Source organism: Bison bison, unplaced genomic scaffold, assembly GCF_000754665.1.
Source record: "Bison bison bison isolate TAMUID 2011002044 unplaced genomic scaffold, Bison_UMD1.0 scf7180017864118, whole genome shotgun sequence".
Taxonomy (NCBI): Eukaryota; Metazoa; Chordata; class Mammalia; order Artiodactyla; family Bovidae; genus Bison; species Bison bison.
Genome location: NW_011494690.1, coordinates 2,431,984 through 2,442,342, shown reverse-complemented (window position 1 = coordinate 2,442,342; position 10,359 = coordinate 2,431,984). Strand labels below are relative to the sequence as shown.

Genomic DNA, 10,359 nt, shown 5'->3' with positions numbered 1-10,359 from the left:
CACGTGTCTCTTTCCCTTCTGGTTTCCTCAGTGTGTATGCCCAGCAGTGGGATTGCTGGATCATAAGGCAGTTCTATTTCCAGTTTTTTAAGGAATCTCCACACTGTTCTCCATAGTGGCTGTACTAGTTTGCATTCCCACCAACAGTGTAAGAGGGTTCCCTTTTCTCCACACCCTCTCCAGCATTTATTATTTGTAGACTTTTGGATGGCAGCCATTCTGACTGGTGTGAAATGGTACCTCATAGTGGTTTTGATTTGCATTTCTCTGATAATGAGTGATGTTGAGCATCTTTTCATGTGTTTGTTAGCCATCTGTATGTCTTCTTTGGAGAAATTAGTACAGTATTTTAAATCAACTATACTTCAATAAAAAACCAAGATCCATAAAAAGATGTACATAATTCTATATATACCAAACTTAGGAACACCAAAGGACCATAACATAGTATATATACTCTATGTAGCAACGCTACAAAAGCATCCAAAGGCATACTCCAGTTTGCTTGCCTGGACAACTCCATGGACAGAGGAGCCTGGTGGGCGACAGTCCATGAGGTCACAAAGAGCCAGGCACACTTTCACTTTTTCAAAGCACTTAGAACAATGACAGCTAAATGCTAATATTAGACCCTTAGTCGTGTCCAACTCTTTGTGACACCATGGACTGTAGCCTGCTAGAATCTCTGTCCATGGGATTCTCTAGCCAAGAATACTGGAGTGGGTTGCCATTTCCTTCTCCAAAATGCTAATATGCTAATACATGTTAGCTAATATTGTGAAAATTTGTCTAAAGCCTATCACACAGTTTTTTTAGTCAGGAGTACCTTCTGGGTAGAGTATCTTCCAGGTACTGAAAATGTGAAAGAAAGTGAAAGTGGCTCATTCATGCCCAACTCCTTGCGATCCCATGGACTATACAGTCCATGGAATATTCCAGGCCAGAATACTGGAGTGGGTAGCCTTTCCCTTCTCCAAGGGATCTTCCCAACTCAGGGATCAATCCTAGGTCTCCCACATTGCAGGCAGATTCTTTACCAGCTAAGCCACAAGGGAAGCCCAAGAATACTGGAGTGGGTAGCCTATCTCTTTTTCAGAGGATCTTTCTAACTCAGAAATCAAACCAGGGTCTCCTGCATTGCAGGCAGATTCTTTACTACCTGAGCTACAGGGAAGCCCTTCCAGGTATTGGGTATGGTAAAATACTCAAAAACAAGGAAGAACTGGTTCACATACTAAAGGGTAATTTACAGTCCTATTTTTCTATTCTAGTGAATGTTTCTCCAGTCTCCTCCTTGCAGTAGCAGTCTGCTTCCCAGATAACTTCTATCGTTTCTAGTGTACTACCAAACTGTCAGAGCAAAGTAGGTAAGTAAGCCTATTAAATTTCACTTTGCACATATTTTTCAACCAGTGAACTCTGGGCTCAAGGTTGCCATATTTCTGATAATGGCTTGGCTCAAAATCTTTTTTTCCCTTCTATGAGGAGTTGGGTTTCCAAAGGTTGAAGTTTCCAGAAGTGTGGTAGCTGGGATACTTGAGGTGTTACGAACATGTTTTCATGACGCAAGGAAGGACAGTGTTTCACAGACTTTAATCCGAGTACTGCTCCTGAGGTCAAGTAGAAAAAAGATTATCATCTGCCTTTCACAGACACAGTAACAGTGATGCTCGTAAAAGAGTGTGACTTGGCAAAAAATGCTTCAGTGAATAGGCATGTCTATCAGTTTCAAAGAACTGCTTACCTCCATATCTAAAATTTCTTTAACAGGGTTCTAAAACCTTTAAATGGTCAGGAAACTAAATACATGTTCCCCCAAAAGATTCAGAATAATTTTCTAAATCCAAGGTGAACCAAACCAAAGGGTGAACAAAATATCTAAATGTATGAGCTTAAACCAAATTAAACCAATTGTTTTTATAAACTAGAAGAGGTCCAATTCTCCAAGTCACACTTTTTACTCATATTCAAACTAATCTAATAATTTGCAAAGTACGCTATAAAAGTGATACACATCTAAGTTTTTTTTAATACTAACTCACATAAATGACTCAGTTCAAATTCCCATAGATAGCCAAATGTTGCTCATATTCTAAACAAATCTCAACCACTCTGAAGTGTTTCCAGGCACCAAACTTAAAACAGGCATTTCAAAAGCTGTTACCCACCCCCCAAAAAACTGTACAATTTAATCACATGCTGAAAGGCTCCCCCCATCACCCCTGCCAAAAAGGAGAAAGATATCTAGAATGAAATAACTAAGCAATGGCAATAATCACCAATTGCGACTATTATGTGAACATATGATGGGAAACTTCACGATTAAAAGATCAGGCAGCTGACAACAGCAACCCACTGCTGCTGCTACTGCTGCTGCTGCTAAGTCGAGTCAGTCGTGTCCGACTCTGTGCGACCCCATAGATGGCAGCCCAACAGGCTCTTCTGTCCCTGGGATTCTCCAGGCAAGAATACTGGAGTGGGTTGCCATTTCCTTCTCCAATGCATGAAAGTGAAAAGTGAAAGTGAAGTCGCTCAGTCATGTCTGACTCTTAGTGACCCCATGGACTGTAGCCTACCAGGCTCCTCCGTCCATGGGATTCTCCAGGCAAGAGTACTGGAGTGGGGTGCCATTGCCTTCTCTGAGCAACCCACTAGATAATCTTTAACACCTAAAAGAGAAAAACTGCCACACGGTATGTGCCTATTAATGTAATTCAATACAAAATACTTCACTACCTGCTAAGTAGTTTTACCAAAAATCAAACAAGAATCTAAGAGTCTTAAGATCAACCACGACTTCACAGGAAATACAGAGGAGAAAGGAACATGCTACACGATGCCACATGGACACATGCAACAAAATCCCAACTGTGAGAAGTTCTGCAGGGCAAAGGAAATGCATTTTTCCCCCTATTAAATGGTAAATCACAAGACTGGAAAAAAAGCAGTGGGCAGGGGGATACGGAGACTGAGAATTATTTATCAAACCAAATGCTATGTAGACTTCTTTGGATCCTGATTCAAACAAATCAAATGGGGAAAAAAAAAAAAAGAATTAAGGCAATATGCTGAATATTTAATGATATTAAAGAATTATTAATTTTGAGTGTGCTAATACTGCTGTAAGAGATTCCCAGGAAGTGCAGTGGTAAAGAACCCGCCTGCCAATGCAGGAGATGCAAGAGACTCAGGTTTGATCCCTGGGTTGGGAGGATCCCTGCAAATAGGAAATGGCAACCCACTCCAGTATTCTTGCCTGCAAAAACCCATGGACAAGGAGCCTAGTGGGATACAGTCCATGGGGAAGCTAAGAATGGAACACGACTGAGCACAACAGTACTGTGGATTTACAGATAGACATAATGAAGTATTTATAGATGGACCATGTCTGGGATTTGTTTTTAAATTATCCAGTTGATGGAGAATGAGAGAGTTAATAAAAGAAACAATATTCACATGTTTCAAACTGTTGAAATGGGTCATGGGTATATGGTGATTCATTTTACTATTACACCTTTATATGTTTCAAATTTCCCACATTAGAATGTTAAAGAAAGAGAATGTCAGAGCACTGTATCAAAAATATCTATGACTGGCAAAATTCTCAAAATTAAATCTTAAGAGGTTATTGCATCAATAGATCTTCATTTAAAAATCAAAATCAAAAATACATATTTTAAGTACTGCCTTTAAACATTACACTGTGCACGTATTAAAGTAATGACTTCAACTATTTCATGTTTTCATTTTACATCTGGTTCTTACTACTGACATTTGCCGACACACACACAAACACCCTTCCCGGAAGGAACCAAGTACTGAATATTCTAACTCCTACTAAACACCTCAGTTGGTTCCTTCTTTCCATCTTCATTTCAAGTCCTAAATATTTTGCTCAGAGTCTTGCTAAAGACTTCTTATGATCTCTGTTTTTAGTTTAAACACACAGCAATTCACCTTCCATACTGTTCCTTCAGTGGATCCTTAATCTCCAGAACAAAATCAAGACTTCTCTTCCTGACATACATTGCCCTCAGAAAACTGGTCCCTGCCTATCTTTATAACACTCGCACTAGTACACTATATCATCTCATACTCTATTCATTCTAAACTATGTACAGTATAATAGATGTCAGATGAACTATGGATGCTTCTCTTCTAAAGCTCAGTTCCCTCAAACTAAAACCACCAATTCTACATCTCTTCTACTTCCAGGTTAATTAATTAGTATTGCCTTTTCTCTGGTGGCCCTACTGGTAAAGAACCTGTCAGCCAATGCAGATGTAAGAGACACTGGTTCGATCGCTGGGTAAGGAAGATCCCCTGGATGAGGGCATAGCAATCCACTCCAGTATTCTTGCCTGGAGAATCCCATGGAAAAAAGAAGTCTGGCAGGTTACAGTCTGGGGGGTTACAAAAAGTTGGACACGACTGAAGCAACTTAGCACACATGGTACAAGACTCACCTTTAATATCAGCTCCTTTGCAAGCCTATCCAGACTTTCTTTTCTGATTACCCTATACTTTCACAGTAATCTGTGCAATAATCAAACCAGTCAATTCTAAGGGAAATCAGTCCTGAATATTCATTGGAAGGACTGATGCTGAAGCTGAACCTTGAATACTTTGGCCTCCTGATGCGAAGAACTGACTCACTAGAAAAGACCCTGATGGTGAGAAAGACTGAAGGCAGGAGGAGAAAGGGAGGACAGGATGAGATGGTTGGATGGCATTGCCGACTCAATGGACATGCGTTTGAGCACGCACTGGGAGTTGGTGATGGACAGGGAAGCCTGGAGTGTCACAGTCCATGGGATAGCAAAGGGTCAGACATGGTTGAGCGACTGAACTCTCTTGCTTTTCTGCATATCTATACTGCCCTTCAAGACAGAGTATCATAGAATCTACAACACAGTAGACACTTAAGTATTTGTTTTGTGAAGTAAGGTAGGCATCTTCCTTTGACAACAGACAGATAGTTCTTATATAAATAACCAGAATGTAAGTGGTTTGAAAGTAGAAGCTTGTCTATCACATCTCTGCCACTCCAGTGCTTGTTCATGCTGCATGCTAAGTCATTTCATAAGTCATGTCCTACTCTTTGTACTTAGAATATAGTAAATACTAAAGTGAAATGAAGTTGCTCAGTCATGTCCAACTCTTTGCAACCCGAGGACTGTAGCCCACCAAGCTCCTCCGTCCATGGGATTCTCCAGGCAATACTGGAGTTGCCATTTCCTTCTCCTTAGTAAATACTAAGTGTTAACCAAGTGAATAAAACAAATACTTCTAATAGCCATAGTTTTTAATTTTGTAAGAAATTTTATTCCATGCCAGTTTAACTTGTATTTATTGGTTTTTTTTTTTTTTTGGTCATTTGGCTGATTAGTTTCAAAGCAGTACAGAACATTCTTGTACACTTTCTCTTAGTGTCAAAGAAGAAAATGACTACCAGAAACAGAAGATTTTATAGTAGGAATTATAACTACAGCATACTTTGGGAAACCTTCAGGTCACAACGTTGACTTTAAAGTGCAGGAGGCTCAACAAATTATCATTATTGGAGAACCTCAGTCTTAGGTTATCCGAAGGTTTCACTATAATTGGAAATTGTAGGGAAAATCACAGGACTCAACAGCAGTCAGGACCCAAGAAACATAAAAAATAAAACCAGATTCTTCTTGTCAAATTTTAAAGTGAGAATTTCTCCCTGTAGAAACAACAATGTTGTATACAAACATGTTGTCTGGGAGAGTGCATTTGCTATATATACATATATAAAGGACAGGACAAAGTGGAAACACAGCAAACACAAGAAAAACACATCTTAAATTTTGAAAGCTGCATTTCAACGTATGTAAACAGCAAGACATTAAGAGGCTGGACTTAAGAACAGGACCTAAGGTAAGACTAAGAAATTGACTTTCACTAGAAAGTCACTAGAAATAAAGTCATCTGGTTGCTTTAACAAAACAGTAGGAAGCAATGGTTTTGAAGATGATGAATCACCTCCATTTCCTTTTTCTAATGTATCTAAATTTTTTCTAAATACTTAAATGGTATGTTCAATGTATGCTATTTACCATTTAAGAAAATGAGACACATCACTGAAGAGTCATTATTAATGCTTTGCTGTTTTTTTTTTTTTTAATAAAAACCAGTTTGATTCAATCCCTCACCACCACCAAAAAAAAAAAGCTTCCCTTAAAATCCACTTAACTAATAAATGTTAAAGTTTAGTGTTGGTAGATGAACTTAAATCCTTCTTTTTAAAATTTATGAAAAAAGGTAAAATGACATTTTTATTGACTTTACATTTACCCAAAAAGGTGGAAAATAATGGAAAGATGTACTATTTAGTCAGTGTAACTATATTCGTGGTTTCAGTTTTGTATGGCATTTGAATTAGTTTCTAGAAAAAAGTATACCTGCCAGATTCCAGCAGAGGGAGAGTTGTTCGCCTGAAGCCTATCTAGTTCAAGTACTGACCAGGAACACCTACCCGCTCTTTCAAGTCCCTGATCTAAATGACTTTTTTTGTAAGAAATTTTCTAATTTATTCCTGGCCTTAACAAAAACTTCTATCAAAAAGCTGCAATGCGCCGCATCCCTCTCCGCACCTTTGGTTTAAAACACGACCAACCCTTCTCTACGGCAACGGATGAGGTGGTTCGACACAAACCCAGACAACGCATCGTCTCGCGTACCTACAGCAGCGCCCCAATAAAACCCTTATTATTGTTTTAGTCGGTCAGTCGTGTCGCACTCTTTGCGATCCTATAAACTGTAGCCCGCCAAGCTCCTCTGTCTATAGGATTTCCCAGGCAAGACTACTTGAGTGGGTTGCCATTTCCTCCTCCAGGGAATCTTCCCGACACCAAGGATCGAACCCGCGTCTCCTCCGTTGGCAAGCGGATTTTTTACTACTGAGCCACCTGGGAAGCCCAATAAAAACCCTTAATTCTTGCTAAAGAAAATTCCAAATCAGAGCTAGCGTCAATATCGTCAAATCCCTCCTCTTTGGCTCTAAAAGAAAATGTACCTGTGGAGTACACGTTGCGCAGCAAACAAGGCACAGTTCCAAACCGGTATCCTCTATCCCTTTTTTGTTCCCTTCTCAGCCCTCCCTCCCCTTCCTTGCGGAACTTGAGCAGAGCATTTGGCTCTCTTATCAGCCAGCAACAAGCGCCAGGAGGAACACGTTCCCGGGAGATGCGGAGCTTGGAGGCTGAGCGCTGCGTCTGGCGCGCTGCGGCCGCTCAGCTCCGCCAGGTCCTCCCCGGCTCGCGCCTCTGCCGCCTCGAGGGGCCCTCCCCGGAGCCCAGGCTCCGCTCAGGGGATTCCCGCAATAAGCTGTGGCGCCAGATTTGCTACCTGCTTCCTGCCCCTCACCCGCGAAAAGATCCGCACTCCTGTCCCGTCAGGGCAAGTCCGGAAGCCTCAACGCAAATCCGAGATCCTTGGCCCCAGAAAGAGCGGCCCCGCTCACACACTTGCCAGCCGAGTCCTCCCGCTTCCCTGATCGCAACCCCCGGGCCATTCCCCAACCGGGGCCTGAGTGGGTCCAGTACCATTCTCCTCACGGGGCGGACTCCGGAAGGGCAGCAACTCCACCTCCTCCTCCTCCGCGGCCTGTAGCCATCTATCGGGAAGCGTCTCCGGAGGCGGCAGCAGAGGCCGCCGGACAAGGACAGCCCAGGGAAACCTTCTCAGAACTAACTCAGCTCCGGCGCTAGCAGCAGAAACCGAGTCTTTCATAATTGTGCGACCAACTCCTCCGGGTGACTGGCCACAGGGACGCGCCCGCGCCCGCCTCCGCCGGCGACGGGGCTGGAGACAGACCACGTGAGGGGCGCGTCGTGTGCGTCGCCGCCCGCGGGCCGGGTCACGTGGAGGGCGCGCGCTCCCTCGTTTCCAGGCCGCGTCTTAGCGCGCCGCGCGCGCACGCGCTGGGCACGAGCGCCCTACCCTCACCGCCCCGTGTTAGCCGAGTTGGGTAGGTTGTTCTCCCCAGGGCTGCGTGGACTACGTAGGCCGGACTTCTTCAAAAGTCTGTCTCAGCTTGGGGAGTGGAACTTAAGGAAGCGATAGCTGAGGGTTAAGGTTCCAGACCTCTGGGACCCTGGCGGAGTTGCGACATGGTCACATCTCTGCTTACTCGGCCTGGCCCCTGTCTGCATTCTGAGCAGCTTTCCCTAGCCCTTTGGCTGTGCCTCAGCGAGGGTGGAGGCCTTAGAAGTTATTCTCTCCTCGTCCAAAATGCAAAATTGTCTTACCCCAAATCATGTTCTTCCTCTAGCTTCCTCTGTTTCTGCTAGCAAGAATTCTTCTGTCTTTAACTGTGGGCACTAGCCTTTCCTTCCTCAGAAATCACCCACAGGCACGCATACACCTAAACCAGAGTGCAGGTTTTTTTTCTTTTGCTCTTGCACCAGCCCAGGTTTGACAATTAGGGGTAATTTATTTAATGTTGCTTTTCATACTCCAGAAAAGCGTCAGGAGTTCCTCTGTCTGATCGTGTGTGATGTGATTCTTTGTTAAATCTTTTAAAAACTGCTTTCTTGAGGAATAATTGACCTACAATAACCTATGCGTAGTTAAATATACAATTTGACGAGTGTTGACATATTGATATATCCAGGATATCATCACACTCAAGATTGTGAACGTATTCATTACCCCCAAATTTCCTTCCACTCTTTTTAATTCCTCCATCTTGTCCCTCCCCATCACCGCCTCTTAAGTGAAAGGCAGTCAGTCATTTATGTGTTTGCGACCCCATGAACTATACAGACCGTGGAATTCTCTGGGCCAGAATACTAGAATGGGTAGCCTTTCCCTTTCTGCAGGGGATCTTCCTGAACCAGGAATGGAACCGGGGTCTCCTGCATTGCAGGCTGATTCTTTACCACCTGAGCCACTGGGGAAGCCCTCTTAACAACCACTAATGTGCTTTCAGTCACTATAGATCAGTTTGCACATTCTAGTGCTCAGTCACTAAATCATGTCCTACTATTTGTGAGCCCATGGAGGACGGTAGCTCACCAGGCTCTTTTGCCCATGGGATTCTCCAGGCAATAATACTGAGGTGGGTTGCCGTGCCCTTGTCCAGGGGATCTTCCTCACCCAGAGATCGAACCTTGCATCTTTTGTATCACTGGTGTTAACATGCAGGTTCTTTACCACTTGGGCTTCCCTTGTGGCTCAGCTGGTAAAGAATCCGCCCGCAATACGGGAGACAGGGGTTTGATCCCTGGGTTGGGAAGATCCCCTGGAGAAGGGGAAGGCTACACACTCCAGTATTCTGGCCTGGAGTATTCCATGAACTGTGTAGTGCATTGGGTCTCAAAGGGCCGGACACGTCTGATCGACTTTCACTTCTTTACTGCTAACGCCACCTGGGAAGCCCTTCTCCAGCATAGAGTTTTATGTAATGAAATTATGCCCTATGTACTTTTGAGGGACAAGGGGAATCTGGCTTCTTTCAGCCAGCATAGCTATAACTTTCAATTCACTGAAGTAGAATATTCTTTTCTTAAATATTTTTAAAAGTTTATTTCTTTGACTGTACCAGGTCTTAGTGTGGCATATGGAAACTTAAGTTGCAGTATGCAGGATCTTTAGTTGCTGCATGTGAACTGTTAGTTGCAACGTGTGATCTGTTGGTTGCAGCACATGAGATCTAGTTCCCCAAAGAAGACTGGAACTTGGGCACCCCTGCATTGGGACCTTGGAGTCTTAGCCACTGGACCACCAGGGAAGTCCCTGAAGTAGGCAATTCTCTTCAACAAAATTGATCCACCCATTGTTTTTCCTAACAGGCTTTCGCTATACTTGTGAACAAGCTTTAAGTACAAATGTACCCTGGAGATATTTCAAGTTCCATTCCAGATCGCTGCAATAAAGTGAATATTGCAATAATCTGTGTCATACAATTTTTTTGTTATCCAGAGCATATAAAAGATGTATTTACCCTATACTATGATCTGAAGCAACAGTTAGAACTGGACATGGAACAACAGACTGGTTCCAAATAGGAAAAGGAGTTCGTCAAGGCTGTATATTGTCACCCTGTTTATTTAACTTATATGCAGAGTACATCATGAGAAACGCTGGACTGGAAGAAACACAAGCTGGAATCAAGATTGCCGGGAGAAATATCAATAACCTCAGATATGCAGATGACACCACCCTTATGGCAGAAAGTGAAGAGGAACTAAAAAGCCTCTTGAGGAAAGTGAAAGAGGAGAGTGAAAATGTTGGCTTAAAGCTCAACATTCAGAAAACGAAGATCATGGTATCCGGTCCCACCACTTCATGGGAAATAGATGGGGAAACAGTGGAAACAGTGTCAGACTT

At 43.1% G+C, this 10,359-nt stretch overlaps 1 protein-coding gene across 2 annotated transcripts in view; it reads right to left on the bottom strand.

Annotated features, from left to right (window-relative positions):
• The window catches only part of TRPM7 (transient receptor potential cation channel, subfamily M, member 7), a 113,823-nt gene extending 105,978 nt beyond the window's left edge, over positions 1-7,845 (bottom strand). For both annotated transcript variants that reach the window (XR_825219.1, XM_010839499.1), the window contains exon 1: positions 7,572-7,845. Coding sequence is in view for 1 of the 2 variants with exons in the window: in XM_010839499.1 (XP_010837801.1) it covers positions 7,572-7,574 (3 nt within the window). In the remaining variant the exon portion in view is untranslated. The remainder of the gene's footprint in view (positions 1-7,571) is intronic.
• Positions 7,846-10,359: the final 2,514 nt, after the last annotated feature.